The sequence below is a fragment of the Hypanus sabinus genome, chromosome 16 (assembly GCF_030144855.1).
Source record: "Hypanus sabinus isolate sHypSab1 chromosome 16, sHypSab1.hap1, whole genome shotgun sequence".
Classification (NCBI taxonomy): Eukaryota; Metazoa; Chordata; class Chondrichthyes; order Myliobatiformes; family Dasyatidae; genus Hypanus; species Hypanus sabinus.
The window spans coordinates 84,427,159-84,443,828 of record NC_082721.1 but is presented as its reverse complement, the minus strand read 5'-3'; the positions used below and the strand labels follow the sequence as shown (position 1 = coordinate 84,443,828).

At 45.1% G+C, this 16,670-nt stretch overlaps 1 protein-coding gene across 1 annotated transcript in view; it reads right to left on the bottom strand.

Annotated features, from left to right (window-relative positions):
- Window positions 1-11,118: 11,118 nt before the first annotated feature.
- Window positions 11,119-16,670, bottom strand: part of LOC132405927 (suppressor of SWI4 1 homolog) — an 85,772-nt gene continuing 80,220 nt past the window's right edge. Inside the window, exons 13-14 of the mRNA XM_059990907.1 lie at window positions 13,829-13,924; window positions 11,119-13,151 (exon numbers count right to left, since the gene is read on the bottom strand). Of these exons, the coding sequence (XP_059846890.1) occupies window positions 12,226-13,151; window positions 13,829-13,924 (1,022 nt within the window). The 3' untranslated portion in view covers window positions 11,119-12,225. The remainder of the gene's footprint in view (window positions 13,152-13,828; window positions 13,925-16,670) is intronic.

The window sequence follows — 16,670 nt, the reverse complement described above, 5'->3', positions numbered from 1 at the left end:
GAGGCTCTGCTGGGCATGATGTAATGGTCTTGTGATGGTGGAGTGACGTAATTTTCCCACCAGTGAGAGGTTATGTGATAGTTTTTTCCAACAGGGTATAAAAGGAGACGCAGGGCAGCTCGTGGTTGAATTCGTTTAGTGACTCTGTTATGCTGAGTATTCAATTTTATGACGCAGTTTTGTTTTAAAATGGCGTTTTACTTTCTGCCTTAAATCTCAAAGGTTATTGCCAGCAGTTTTGCTACAATACTGCCAGTTCAGTCCAGTCGAAGAGTGAAGATTTATCGAAGTTCGGGAAGCTGGAAGAATCAAGGAAAGCTGGTGTTGTCAGCTGTAAAGCAGGTTTGACTTTATTTAATCTTTGTACAAGGAATTAGTAACTTGTGTCCAAGATAGCTGCTGCATTTCTGAAAGCAGAAAGAGTTGGACGCAGAGTTTTGCCAAGGAAAGGCAGAGTTTTGCCTTTAAGCCATTTTATTTCCTCCAACCGTAAATCCCTCGGCAAAGCATACTTCGGCTGGGATCAACAGTAACGTCACGAAAGGAGATTTGATTATTCCAAGGAAAGTCTCTCCTGACTGACTGTAAATCATTTTGGACTTTTTGCAATACTACTTTTAAAGAACTGAGTTCACATTTCTTGCTTTAAGAACTGTTCAAGCTGTCGTATCGCAGCCAACTTCTGGTTAAGTTAGTTGTTTGTTTACTTTTGGGGTTTTTTCCAGCAGTGTTTAATAAATGTTTTTTTTGCTATAAAAAAAACCTGTCTCAATTATATATTCATTGTTGCTGGATCCTAATACTATAAAGAAGGCAAGACAGCAGTTATTCTTCATAGGAGCTTGAGGAGATTTGGTTTGTCACCTAAAACTCCTGAAAACTTCTACAGACATACCATGAAGAGCATTCTGATTGGCTGCATCACCGTCTGGTATGGGGGGGGGGGGAACAGGGGGAGGGAAGCTATTGCACAGAATTGAAAAAAGTTACAGAAAGCTGTAAAATTAGTCAGCCCCATATTAGGTACTAGCCTCTGTAGTATCCAAGACACCTTCAAGGAGTAGTGCGTCAAAAAGGTAGCGCCCATCATTAAGGATCCCCATTACCTAAGACATGGCCTCTTCTCATTGCTACCATCGGGAAGGAGGAGTAGAAGGCACACACTCAGTGATTCAGGAACAGCTTCTTTCCCTTGGCCATCTGATTTCTAAATAGACATTGAAACCATGAACAAACACAAGGAAATCTGCAGATGCTGGAAATTCAAGCAACACACACAAAATGCAGTAGAACACAGCAGGCCAGACAGCCTTTAGGGAGAAGCACTGTCGACATTTTGGGCCGAGACCCTTTGTCAGGACTAACTGAAAGGAAAGACAGTACGAGATTTGAAAGTAGAAGGGGGAGGGGGAAATGTGAAATGATAAGAGAAGAGAGGAGGGGTTGGGATGTAGCTAAGAGCTGGAAAGGTGATTGGCAAAAGTGATACAGAACTGGAGAAGGGAAAGGATCATGGGACGGGAGGCCTAGGGAGAAAGAAAGTGGGGAGGGGAGCACCAGAGGGAGATGGAGAACAGGCAGAGTGATGGGCAGAGAGAAAAAAAAAGGGGAGAGGAAAAAAAACTAAATATATCAGGGATGGGGTAAGAAGGGGAGGGGGGCATTAACGGAAGTTAGAGAAATCAATGTCCATGCCATCAGGTTGGAGGCTACCCAGACGGAATATAAGGTGTTGTTCCTCCAACCTGAGTGTGGCTTCACCTTGACAGTAGAGGAGGCCACGTCAGAATGAGAATGGGACATGGAACTAAAATGTGTGGCCACTGGGAGATCCTGCCTTCTCTGGCGGACCGAGCGTAGGTGTTCAGCGAAACAGTCTCCCAGTCTGCGTCGGGTCTCACCAATATATAAAAGGCCACACCGGGAGCACCGGACACAGTATACCACACCAGCCGACTCACAGGTGAAGTGTCGCCTCACCTGGAAGGACTGTCTGGGGCCCTGAATGGTGGTGAGGGAGGAAGTGTAAGTGTTCTCCTACCATTTCACATTTCCCCCTCCCCTTCCTACTTTCAAATCTCTTAGTACCTTTCCTTTCAGTTAGTCCTGACGAAGGGTCTCGGCCCAAAATGTCGACAGTGCTTCTTCCTATAGATGCTGCCTGGCCTGCTGTGTTCCACCAGCATTTTGAAACCATGAACACTACCTCACATTTTTATTTCTGTTTTTAATTTAAATATTTAATATGTATTTGTATACTTACTGTAATTGATTTACTTACTTTTTATCTGTATTATCATGTATTTCACTGTACTGTTGCTGCTAAGTTAACAAATTTTATGACATTATGCCAGTGATACTAAACATGAGGGCCAGATCCTTCCATGCTTTGCCTACTTAAATGGCTTTTCTTAAATCTCGTTGTTGAGTATCTAACATTTAAGTAATGTTTGAGTAATCTTGTATATACGGTATACTGTTTCATTAAGCATTCGTGTTCATTTAGATAACTCATGGCAAGTTATCCGTCATGTGATACATGAGTGACTCATTTAAAGTAAACCTGAAGTTAGACTTGCATCCTTGGTCCCCCATGTCTCTCTATGTAAGATTTGTACTTGAAATTGTATTTTTGTGTTATATACCTGTTGTATATACGATTTATTACAAATGACTATAAATTGCACATTTAGATGAAGATGTAATGCAAAGATGTATTACATCATGTAAGACGCTACATGTGACATGTAAGACCTCATGTATGTGAAGGATGTAAGTAATAAACTCAATTCAATTATAATTCTTTGAATTAGTTCAATATTTTCAGTTGCAAAACTTAACACTAGTGATGGTATCTGGCGCAATCACCTCCTCTGCGGATATTCTGGACACCAGCCACAGCTCAGATCCCCTTCCTCACACCTTAAACCTTGGTCCTCTTGTTTTTGATACCCTTCCCATGGGACACAGATTCTGACTATCCACCGTTTATAGTTTTACATATCTCTGTTGAGTCGCCCTGTTCTCCTTCTTGCCAGGGAAAGTAAACCCAGCCTTTCCAATCTCTCCCCACAAAATGAGTCAAGGTGATTGGAGGGAAGCGTAGGGGATATCAGAGGTAGTTTTTTTACTCAGAGAGTGGTGGGTGAAATGTGCTGCCAGGGATGGTGGTAGAGGCTGATACAATAGGTACTGAAAGAAAGTGGAGGGCTATGTGGGAAGGAAGGGTTAGATTGATCTTGGAGTAGTTAAAAAGTCAGCACAACATTGTGGGCTGAATGGCCTGTACCGTGCTGTACTGTTCGATGTTCCATGTTCCCCATAACTAAAGCCCTCCAGTCTAGGCTATGTTCTGGTGAATATCCTGTACTTAAAATCTAAGTTATGTTTTCAAACCTCGCTGGAACATTCAATTAACACAATACAATCCTGGGCAAAGTAAAATTGGTGTCAACAGAAGTGAATTTCTGCCCAATTGTGCAGAAACTGGTCTAGTACACTGATTATTTGGTACATGGGGTATATGAGCATTTGGAAACCCACTGCCTAATTGGGAGAGCCAGCATGGCTTTGTGTGGGATAGGCTGTGTCTTACCAACTTGACTGAGTCTTTTGACAAGGTGACGAGAGATTGATGAAGGTAGGATAGTAGACATTGTCTACGTCGATTTTAGAAAGGCATTTGACAAAGTCCCTCATGGGAGGCTCATCCATAAGATTAAGGTGTGGTGCATGGGGACTGCAGTGAATTGGCTGTTTGGATTCAGAACTGGCTTGTACATAGAAGTAGTGGTTCAGGGGACTTATTCGAACTGGAGGCCTGTAATTAGTGATGTTTCGCAGGGATCTGTGCTGGCACCTCTGCTGCTTGTGATGTGTGATGTGTATAAACGACCTGGATGAAAATGTAGATGGGTGGGTTAATAAGATTGTGGATGATACCAAGAATGGTAGCGTTGTAGATAGTGTAGAAGACTGTCAAAGAATACAGTGCATTATAGAACAGTTGCAGATATGGGCAAAGAAAGTCAGCTAGAGTTTAACCTAGATAATTGTCAGGAGTTCACCTTAGCAGGGCAAATGCAAGGAGGCAGTACACTGTCACGGGCAAGATCCTTAATAATGTTGCTGAGCAGAGAGATTTGGGGATCCAAGTTCATAGTTTCTTGATAGTGGCTACTGAGGTCGATAACGTTTATGGAATACCATCTTTTATTAGTTAAGGCAGTGAGCTCAAAAGTCAAGGGGTTACGTTGCAACTTTATAAAACTCAGGAAGGGTAAAATGAAGGAACACATACCAATCCTCATAGAGGGATCAGAAGTGGGGAGAGTGAGCAGCTGGAAATTCCTGGGTGTAAAGATCTCTGAGGATCTAACCTGGTCCCAACATATCGATGTAGTTATGAAGAAGGCAAGACAGCGGCTATACCTTGTTTAGGAGTTTGAAGCGATTTGGCATGTCAACAAATACACTTAAAAACTTCTATAGTTGTACCGTGGAGAGCATTCTGACAGGCTACATCACTGTCTGATATGGAGGGGCTACTGCACAGGATCGAAAGAAGCTGCAGAAGGTTGTAAATCTAGTCAGCTCCATCTTTGGCACTAGCCTACGAAATACCAAGGACACCTTTAGGAAGCGGTGTTTCAGAAAGGCAGCGTCCATTATTAATGACCTCCAGCACCCAGGTCTCCTTTTCTCACTGTTACCATCAGGTTGGAAGTACAGAAGCCTGAATATACACACTCAGTAATTCAGGAACAGCTTCTTCCCCTTTGCCATCTGATTCCTAAATGGACTTTGAAGCTTTGGACACTAACTCACTTTTTAAAAAAAATATACAGTATTTCTGTTTTTGCACATTTTAAAATAATCTATTCAATATATGTAATTGATTTACTTGTTTATTATTATGTTTTATTTTATTTTCTCTCTCTCTCTGCTAGATTATAAATAGCATTGAACTGCTGCTACTAAGTTAAGAAATTTCACGTCACATGCTAGTGATAGTAAACCTGATTCTGATTCTGGTCAGACTACATCTGGAGCGTGCATACAGTTCTCGTCACCCCAGCGTAGGAAGGATGTTGAAGCTTTGAAGAGAATGCAGAGGAGGTTTATCAGGACGCTGCCTGGTTTGGAGGGCATGTGCTATCACGAGAGGCTGGACAAACCCGGGTTGCTTTCTCTGGAGCGCCGGGGGCCGAGGGGAGATCTGATAGAGGTTTATAAAATTGTGAGAGGCATAGATAGAGGAGACAGAGTATCTGCTCCCCAGGGTTAAACTGTCTAATACCAGTAGGCATGCATTATAGGTGAGAGGATAGGATAAAGGGGGATGTAAGGGGTAAGTTTTTTTACTCAGAGTGATGGATGCCTGGTCTGGTGTTAGAGGCTTTTTAGAGATGTTTAGATAGGCATATGGATGTGAGGAAGATGGAGAGATACGGACATTGTGTTGGTTTGAAGTGCTTTTGATTTGCTTTTTAGCTGGTTCAGCATAATGTTGTGGGCTGAATGGCCTGATCCTACTCTTCTTTATTCTATATTAACGAGACGTGTACTGCGCCTTTTCAAAGCCAGACCAATGTGCACCAATAGAGGCCACCATCAGAAATGAGTCCATGGTCAGATCAGCCATGATCTTATTGAATGGCGGAACAGGTTCGATGGGCCAGATGGCCGACTCCTGCTCCTGTTTCTTACGTGAGCCTGTTCAAGTAGCCAGGCAAAGTATTCAGAAGGCCTCGGAACAGTAAGGTTGTAACCAATGAGGTTTGACTGGGCCCAGAGCTCAGACCTTGACTTCGGTGGTACATGTGAATAATTCAGATTTTTATTATCATATTACAGTCCATGTAAAAAGTATTCCCTCCTCTTGGAAGTTTTTATGTTTTATTGTTTTACAATATTGAATCACCATGGATTTAATTGGAATTTTTGACACTGATCAATAGAAAAAGACTCTTTCATGTCAAAGTGGAAACAGATCTTTACAAAATGATCTAAATTAATTACAAGTATAAAACACAATAATTGATTTCATACACAAAATGCTGGTAGAACACAGCAGGCTAACACAGCAGTGTATTAGCCTGCTGTGTTCTACCAGCATTTCGTGTGTGTTGCTGTTTGAATTTCCAGCATCTGCAGACTTCCTCGTGTTTGCTAATTGATTTAATAAGTATTCACCCTCTTCATGTCAGTATTTGGCAGCAATTACAGCCTTGAGTCTATGTGGATAGGTCTCTATCAGCTTTGCACATCTGGACACCGCAATTTCTCCCCATTCTTTACAAACTGCTCAAGCTCTGTCAGATTGCAAGGGGATCATGAGAGAACAGCCCTTTTCAAGTCCAACCACAAATTCTCTGCTTGGCTACTCCAGGACATTAACTTTGTTGTTTTTAAGCCTTTCCTGTGTAGCTTTGGCTTTATGTTTGGGGTCATTGTCTTGCTGGAAAAGAAATCTTCTCCCAAGACACAGTTCTCTTGCAGACTGCATCAGGTTTCTTCCAAAATTTCCCTGTATGTTGCCGCATTCATTTTACCCTCTACCTTCACAAGCCTTCCAGGGCTTGCTGCAGTGAAGCATCCCCACAGCACAATGCAGTCACCACCATGCTTCACGGTAGGGATGGTGTGTTTTTGATGATGTGCAGTGTTTGGTTTGATGGCCAAAAAGGACAACAGAACCTTTTCCAGCCCACTTCAGAGTCTCTGACATGCATTCTGGCAAACTCTGGCCGTGATTTCATGCGAATTTTTCAACACTGATTTTCTCTTTGCCACTCTCCCATGAAGCTGTGACTGGTGAAACACCCGGGCAACAGTTGTTGTAGGTGCTGTCTCTCCCAGCTCAGCCGCTGAAGTTTCTAACTCATCCAGAGTTGTCTTGGTGGCCTCCCTCACTAGTCACTTTCTTGCATGGGCACTCAGTTTTTGTGGATAGCTTGCTGTACACAGATTTACAGCATATTCTTTCCATTTCAAAGGGATATTCAGTGACTTGGAAATTTTCTTGTATCCATCTCCTGACTTGTGCTTTTCAAAAACCTTTTTGCAGAGTTGCTTGGAGTGTTCTTTTATCTTCATGGTGTAGTTTTTACCAGGATACTGACTCACCAGTTAGACCTCCCAGATCCAGGTGTATTTTCACTATAATCAATTGAAACACCTTGACTGCACACAGGTGATCTCTATTTAACTAATTATGTGACTTCTAAAGCCAATTGGCTGCAGCAGTGATGATTCCATGTGGGGATGAATACTTACGCAATCAATTAGTTTGTGTTTTATATTTGTAATTGATTTGACACTTTGACATGAAAGAATCTTTTTCTGTTAATCAGTGTCAAAAAGCCAAGTTAAATCCACTGTGATTCAATGTTGTAAAACAATAAAACATAAAAACTTCCGGGGGGGGGGAGAGGGTTGAATATTTTTTACAGGCACTGTAAGTTTGCAGGTGAGATAGCTATTGGGCATGGAGCTGGCAGTGAGAAGGAAAGAGGCAGTGAACAGAAAGATGGGCTGGGGAAAGGGAACTTAATCCAGACAAAAGTAACGAAGGATCTTGACCCAAAATGTCTACCACTCCATAGATGCTACCTGACTTGCTGATCTTATGTATGTTGCTCAAGATTTCCAGCGTTTGCAGAATCTCTTGTGCTTATAAAGCACAACGTCACACTTTCTTCACACAGAGAGTGGTGAATCTGTGGAATTCTCTGCCACAGGAAACAGTTGAGGCTGGTTCATTGGCTATATTTAAGAGGAAGTTAGATATGGCCCTTGTGGCTAAAGGTATCAGGGGGTATGGAGAGAAAGCAGGTACAGGGTTCTGAGTTGGATGATCAACCATGATCATACTGAATGGCGGTGCAGGCTCGAAAGGCTGAATGGCCTACTCCTGCACCTATTTTCTATGTTTCTGGGAGTTTCCAAAGTAAACGGCAGGATGTGGAGAGATGGAGAGAGCTTGGAGCATTTTTCCAGAGTGCCTTTGGTTTAACAGAACAGATTGGTAAGTGGTTTGAAAGGCATGTGTGAGGTTTTATTTCGTTAGAAGAGGCAACGGACACAAAAACTGGGAGGATAAATTAGAACCAGTTAGGCCACACAGTTCTGGTCAAAGTTGGGACTGCACTGGAGAGGGTGAAGGGTTGGAAGATTGCAATTGTGAGGAAAGGAGCCTGAAGGGAGACTTTGTGAGGGACATTGGCAAGATTGACATGGACACATGGACAACTTCACTCACCTCAATTCGGAACTGACTCACTTTCAATGACGCTACAACTCATCTTCCCAGAGTTATTTATTTACTTTTTGTATTTCCGTAGCTTACCTTCTATTGCATATCAGTTCTTTGTCAGTCTTTGGGCATCATTTTCATAGATTCTGTTGCATTTCCCTGTTCTCCTGTGAATGCCACAAGAAAGTGGATCTCAGGGTGGCATAGGGCCACACATACATACTTTGATCATAAATTGACTTCAAACTTTTGAACTTTGAACAAGCTATTGCATTACACAGAGGATTGAAATAACAGGGTGGGGTGGGGGAAGGGGGGCTTTGATGTTATTGGTGGAAGGAATAAGGGGGAGGGTGGGAAGGACTGAGAAACTTTTACTTGCAACCACTGCCTGGAAGGGTAATATCAACGGATACCCTCAACACCTTTAAACGCTACTTGGGCACGTCCATGGAACAGCACAGGCTGTTCAGATCAAAAGTCAAAGGTTGGCACAACATCATGGGGCGGAGGGCCTCTACTCTGCTGTGATGTTCTAGATTCTATGAGGATAAGAGAGGCGAGAGCGGATATCAGAGCACTGGAAAATGATGTTGGAGAGGTAGTATTGGGGGACCAAGAAATGGGGGACAAACTTAACAAGTATTTTGTGTCAGTCTTCACTGTGGAAGACACGAGTGGTATACCAGAAAGTCAAGAGTGTCAGGGGGCAGGAGTGACTGAAGTTGCTAGTACTAATGAGAAGGTTCTCGGGAAGGTGAAAGGTCTGAAGGTAGGTTAGTCACCTGGACCAGATGGACTACACCCCAAGGTTCTGAAAGAGCGCAAGGGATTGTGGATGCATTAGAAACGAGCTTTCAAGGATCACTAATTTCTAGATTAGTTCCAGAGGACTGGAAAATTAGAAATGTCACTCCACTCCTTAACAAGGGAGGGAGGCAGATGAAAGGAAATTATAAACCAGTCAGCCGGATTTCAGTAGTTGGGTAGATATTGGAGTCCATTGTTAAGGATGAGGTGTCAGGGTACTTGGAGGTATGTGATAAAATAGGCCAAAGTCAAGGGCAAATCTGGCCTGACAAAGCTGTTGGAATTCTTTGAGGAAATATTGGCAGGATACATAAAGGAGTATCAGTGGATATTGTTAATTTGGATTTTCATAAGGCCTTTGACAAGGTGCTACACATAAGGCCGCTTGACCAGATTAAAGCCAATAATGTTGCAAGAAATATACTAGCATGGATAGAAAATTGGCTGACTGGCAGGAAGCAGTGACTCAGAACAAAGGGGGCCAATTCTAATTGGCTTCTAGTGACAAGTGGTGTTCTGCAGGAGTTAGTTTTGGGGCATTTCCTGTTGTGCAGTACGGTGCAAAAGTCTTAGATATATATATATATATATATAGCAAGAGAGATAGAGATAGAGATTATACATAGAGATAGAGAGAGTCAGATAGAGATAGAGAGAGATAGAGAGAGTCAGATAGAGACAGAGACAGAGAGACTTTGGTTTAGACTTGTATATGTCAAAGTGGAGTGGAGAGTAAGTTTGTAAATGTGGAGTCTGTAAGGATGTTGGGAATGGTGAGAGCAGAGCACCGCAGGAGGGGTGTGGGGCAGGTGACTGAGAAGGAGTGTGTCATACAGTGTGTGGTGAACTACATATACCTGTCTAGACAACCCCCCCCCCCCAGCTGACTGCTCCTGTGGCTCCTCCCACAGACCCCTGTATAAAGACGATTGGAGGCACTGCTCCTCCCTCAGTCTCCAGGATGTTGTGTGATGGTCTCTTGCTGCTGACGGTGCTTTCTTCCAGCCAATAAAAGCCTATCTCGCCTCACGTCTCCAAAAGTTATTGATGGTGCATCATGGTGTCAACTTCTGTACTCAGTCTCTCAGTGGCTTTGGTTTACTTTCAAGTAATTGCTGCAATACCCTTATCTAAGAAAAGATGTGGTGGCATTGGAGAGGGTCCTGAGGAGGTTCATAAGGTTTCTTGTTTTTAGCAGAGTTTTTAGTTTTCATCAGTAGCAGTCTGTCACATGATCCTCTTATCATTGGGACCATGAACAGCATTGACCTCCGAGCACCTCTGAACCAAGCTCTAGGATCGACAGCACATGTTGCACAAAAAATGTGAGGAACCTAGGCTTTGTCCTGGTCTCCAGTTTTACACCCAAAGTAGAGCTCCTACACCTTCTTAATAAGAGGAGTCATGCTCCGATCTGAGATTTAAGGGTATACTTGCCACAAATATAACAGGAAGTATCATGGCAGTTGCAGCATTGGTGAGACATTTTGCCATCACAAATACTCCTGGAAATACAATTACTTCAATATAATGAGTACACACATTATGCCATGCTCGTAGAGCCTGCATATCAACGTGAAAGCAAACTGATATAAATGTAAAAACAATGCCTAAAGTGATGTGTGCGTGGCTTTCTAAATCCTGTCCTGCCATGCAGCATCTGCCCCGGCTAAGCACGCCTGGGCACGGGAGAAAACTTTTCAGCTTATATTGCAGGCAACATTCTAATTGATTTGAATTATGAATTGAAATAAGAAATATAGGCAATTTCAAGAAAATGGTATGTAAAAGGGAAATTTCTCGGTGATTTTCACGATCCATTAGATACACCCGAAGTCCATTAGATACACCCGAAGGTATTCAGGAATATTGTTGTCGAGTGTAATAAACCAGTCACGATGGAGCAGACATGATGCGTCGAGTGGCCTAAATCTGGTCCTATGTCTTATGGTCCTGTATCCTAACCAGTGACATAATACTTACACCCTGGGGAAATGACTGACCATTCGCTCTCTCCATACCTCACATAATTTTATAAAATCCAAACATTTTTATTTCATTTTTTTGAACAGCAGGTTACATAGTCATTAAAAGTGTGTTAAAAGGATACAGGAAATACATGAACTTATCCTGACTTCAGGCACAGATCCACTCCAGTCCTTGACCCTGAGTGCTCCGGCTTCACTGCACTCTGAGCCCACAGATTGCGTTCCAGATCTACAAGTGAGCCGGGCGTCAGACCGTCTGCGTTTCCCAGCACGCTCAGAATGCCAGAGGGACTCAGCAAGTCAGGCAGCACCTGTGGAGGGGACTAAACAGTCGATATTGCGGGCCGAGGGTAGGGAATCAGAATCAGGTTGAATATCACTGGCATATGCCGTGAAATTTATATTCCGGGGGCTGGGGTGGGGGGGGGATAGTCAGTATAAAGAGGACAGGGGGTGAAGTGGAGCAAGAGGTAGCAAAGTGGATCTAAATGAGGAGGGATGATAAGCAGATGGAGGAGTGGAGGGGAAAATAGTGACACTCTCGGCCTGAAATGAGGACTGTTTATTTCTCTCCATAGATGCTGCCTGACCTGCTGAGTTCCTCCAGCGTCCTGTGTGCGTTGCTCAAGATCTCCAGCATCTGCAGAATCTCTTGTTGTTGGCTTGCCAGTGCTGGATTGGCTGAGTTTTTCTTTTAGCCTCCGATAGTTCGGGATGTGGCCGCCACCCCCACGTCCAGCGGATGGTGCTGACTCTCCTTCCTTGTTCCTCTCTGCCTGTAGAGGTTGCAGGGTAGTTACAACCCATTTACATCCACGCCGACTCCAGCCGAGCCGGTCACACTGGCCCGCCCCCTCACCGCAGTCAGTTCCAGGAGTGGGTCTAGTCCGCAGACACCAGAGACGACAGATTTCAGAATCTGCAGCAAAGCGCTGAATGAACGCAGCATCTGTGGAGGCAGTGGGGTAGTGGAGGTTTCGGGTCAAGAACCTACATCAGGAATGTCAGGAGATTAGTGCTAGGAGGCCTGTTTTCAACCAATGGGCCAACCAGCCTCCGCCAACCCATAGATCTGTGACTCTGTTCCATAATCACCAGGGACAGCCCTATCCTTGAAGGAAGGACAAACTCTAGCAGCTGACATTACGGAAGATTGTTCCGGGGGTGTGGTCAATGCTCCTGCGTGTTGACTCTCTGTCTACCGCAGCCCATGCACATCTCCCTCAGACTGTCCATCTGGGAGGCGTACAGCAGCGGGTGGATGCAGCTGTTGAGGGAGACCAGGCCCTTGCTCAGCTGGTAGGCCTTGTAGATGGGGCTGGGGCCGTGCGGGTCCAGAACATGCAGCCGTCGGTAAAGGTTGACATTGCGCAAGACCACGTAAGGGATGAAACTTATGGCGTAGAGCACGACGACGGTGCAGACCAGCAGGCCCACCTTCCTGCGCTCCAGGTTGTCTATGCTCTGAATGTGAAGCACCACCTTGAAGATGGAGAGGTAGGAGGCGAAGGTGACGAGGAAGGGGATGAGGCAGCCCAGCACCGCCAGGGACAGGCTGTAGGGGAAGTAACTCTGCAAATCCTCATCGCTGGCAGAGCCCAGGCACTCGGAATTGTTCCCCTTCACCTTCACCTTGGAGTACACAAGCATGGGTGAGGTTATGGTGCAGGCCATGAGCCAGACCACCAGGCTCACGATCTTGGCGTGCTTTAGCTCCAGGTGGTTATGGGTGAACATGGGGTGCACGATGGCCATGTAGCGGTTGAGGCTGATGCAGGTGATGAACAGGGCGCTCCCGCACAGGTTGCAGGTGAAGAGGAATCGCTCGATTTTGCACAGGGCCACCCCGAACACCCAGTGCTTGCCCATGGAGTAGTACACGACCAGCATGGGCAGAGTGATGACGTAGAGCAGGTCGTTCACGGCCAGACAGAAGGCATAGATGATGCCCGAATGCCATGCCCTCCTCTGTCTCAGGAACAGGATGATCGCCAGGGAATTCCCGATGAAGGCCACGACAAACTCCACCCCAAAGAGCGGAGGCAAAATCGACCTCTGGATGTCGGCGTAGGAAGTGTTGAACCCGTTCTTCTGTCCTTCCATGGGTCAGGCTCCTCCTCTTTCTCTCTCCAGATCCAGGCCTCTCTTTTGCCCGTGTCGACTTGCAGACACCGAGACTCGAACCGCCCCTTGAGGAAACACGAGAGTGCCGAGAGAACCTGGAATGCAAACAAGGAGTGAGTCAGTTTCAGCAGGTGACCTCGATTTTGCATTGAGCCCTTCCAGTGATGTTTACTGAACAAAAAAGCAGCCACGCATTCAGCAAGTTGACAGGGAGATGGCCTTCAGACCTTACCTCCTTTCCTGTCTAAACAAACATATTAAAAGCCACGTATCCCTTCCACAACAACTGGCCTTCAATTGAGCTTGCTTGTAAGTGGACTTTGAGTATAAAGCATTCTTTGTGGCACCCAGTGCACTGTGTATTTGTAGCTTCCGACCTCGTGAAGGAAGTGATTGTTTTCACTGCATTATTATACTGTTTGCATCGCCTTTAAATTAGTAGGGAATTGTGCAATATCAACAAATAGGTGGCCATTTGGCCCATTGGCTGCATGCCAGCTCTCAGGGAAGCAACTGGGCCTAAGAGTCTCACTCCCTTTCCCTTTATTTCCATGTGCCCCTATAACGTTCCCTCTCACTCACAAACTAATTTTGATCCCTTTTGTCATCATCCACCGTCAACATAATTTGGAGTATCCAATGAACTTACCAGTGGGTCTTTGGGGTTGGGAGGAAGCTGGAGCGCTCAGAGGAAATGAATGTATCTCCACATATGCTGCATCAGAGGCCAGGCTCAGATCCAGGTCTGTGGAACCACAAGCCCATGAGATATAGGAACATAACTGGATTGAATTGGGGGATTGCTGGGTGGTGAGGCCTGGTGGACCTACTCCACACTGTATCTCAAAATTAAGCCATTCAGCCCATCAAGTCCGCTCCACTATTCAATCTCGGCTGATATTTTCTCTCAGCCCTATTTTCCCTTCTGCTCCCCAAAACCTTTAAACCCCTTATCAATCAAGAACCTACCAATATCTGCCTTAAACATACCCAATGATTTCTGTCCCACAGCCCACTGTGGGAACAAACTCTACAAATTCACCCTCATCTCAGCTCTAAAGGGATGTTCCTTTATTCTGAGGACATGCCTTGGATTCCAGACTCTCCTACTAATGGAAACACCATCTCCACTCTATCCAGACATTTCAGTATTTGGTAGATTTTAATAAGATCTGTGAATGCAACCCATTACAGATCCAGAGCTTCTCTCCCAGGATCATTCCTGTGAATCTACTCTGCACCCCCTCCAGGGTCACTTCACCCTTCCTTAGTTCACAGTATTCCAGATGCACTCTAATGCCTTACAAAGCCTCAGAGCACATCTGCAGATGCTGGATATCCAGAGCAACACACACAAAATGCTGGAGGAACTCAGCAGCTCAGGCAGCACCTATGGAAAAGAGTAAAGAGTTGATGTCTCGGGCTGAGACCTCCTTTCTCAAGACTGCCCTTCTTTTGTATTCTAGTGCTCTGGAAATGAATGATCAAGTTGCAGTTAGCTTCTTTGCTACTGACTCAACCTTCAGGTTACCTTTGAATTAGGAATCCCATGTCCCTCTGCACCTCCAATTCCTGAACTCTTCCCCCATTTAGAAAATAATTTACATCTTTACTCTTCCATAACCCCATTACTTCCTTACACTGTATTTCATCTGCCAATTCTTTGCTTTTGCTACTAACTTATTATTTTTATATGTACCAAGATACAGTGAAAAGATCTTCTCGCAGACTGTTGACAAGATGTTAGCTTGCAAGCTGAGTTGGTAGTAAGGAAGGCAAATGCAATGTTAGTGTTCATTTCAAGAGCACGATGATATAAAAGCAAGGATGTAGTGCTGAAGCTTTGTAAGGCATTGACCACTCTACCAGTTCCAAGTCAGTGGCAAGGAAGCCAAATGCAATATGAACATTCATTTCCAGAGCACTAGAATATAAAAGCAGGGCAGTCCCGAGGAAAGGTCTCGGCCCAGAACGTTGACCGTCCAAGCCACTTCTGGAGACCCCCTGCCCCTCTAGCTTTTCAGAGCCAGCGATCGACCAGAAGATCAGGGTTCAGTTCCCACTGCCGTCTGTAAGGAGTCTGTCCGTTCTCCCTGTGGCTGTGTGGCTTTCCTCCGGGTACTCCGGCTTCCTCAGATGTATGGGTTCCAGCTAGTAAGTTGCGGGCGTGCTGTATTCATGCCTGAAGCAGGTGATACTTGCAGGCTGTCCTCAGCATGCTGCGTTGTTCATTGACACATGTACGGTACGGGTGACAAATGAAGCCAATCAATATTTAATCTTTGAGCTGCTGCTTCTCTGACTCCTTGCTCTCCAATCCCAAGGATCCATTTGTGACTGACACCCCCTGGTCACCTACAGACTCCCTCAGGCATCTTAACCACTCTTCTCTTACTCTGGCATCTAATGAGTCCATTCCATCCTTCCACCGGAATTACTCCAACTTCCAAACAGTGCTTCCAGTACAGAATTTGATTTCCTGAACTGAGATGTCGCATCGTCTTGTGGTTCAAGTTTGGAATTGCCCTAGGTATACGTACTGTACTCTGGGCATGAATGCCATGAAAATGAGCTGTTTGCAAACTCAAGTTGACAAACACAAATTAACATAAATTATCACTTATGTGGGTGCAAAACAAGAATATATAACAATGATACTGGTGCAAGAGCAAGGGCGGGAAAATATACAGTACAAGGTAGTGTTAAGGCAGGAGTTCCCAACTTGAGGTCCATGACATAAAAGAGGGTGGGAACCCCTGTGTTAAGGTTTTGCAGATCACTTCAACAACCTGACGGCAGTGGCACAACTTTGTGGGCCGAAGGGCCTGTATTGTGCTGTAGGTTTTCTGTGTTTTTCTAACCTGATGGCAGTGGGGATGTTGTTGAATTCATCCACGAAAACGAGAGTTTTCTGGACAGGACCTACAGTGAGGTCGTTACACCGAGAATACCGGATGAGAGAAAGGGGGCGACGATGAGGAAGGAAAGGATGCTCGAAGTACAGGAGACCCCAGGGGATGTACCTCTCGTAAACAGGTTCACCCTCTTGGAAGCTGTCAGGACAGAAGATACTGCCAGTCTGAGAGGCGGACAGGTCTGTGAGCTGAAAATTGGTGCAGAAGCAGAGCCGAGGAGTCAGACATCAGGAAGAGCCGTGGTAGTAGGGGCCTCCATAGTAAGAGGTATGGAAAGGGGTTTCTGTGGCAACAGGCGAGATTTAAGGATGGTATGTTGCCTCCCTGGTGCTAGGATCCAAGACATCATGGACGGATTGCAGGGAATCCTCAAGGGTGAAGGTGAACAGCCGGAAGTGGTAGTGGATGTCGGCACAAATGACATCGGGAAGAAGAGGAAGGACATTCTGCAGCGGGACTTCAGAGAACTCGGAAGAAGGCTGAAAAGCAGGACTTCCAGGGTGGTTATCTCTGGTTTGCTTCCAGTTCCTCGTGCTGGAGAGGGCAGGAACAGGGAGATAATGGATCTGAATGTGT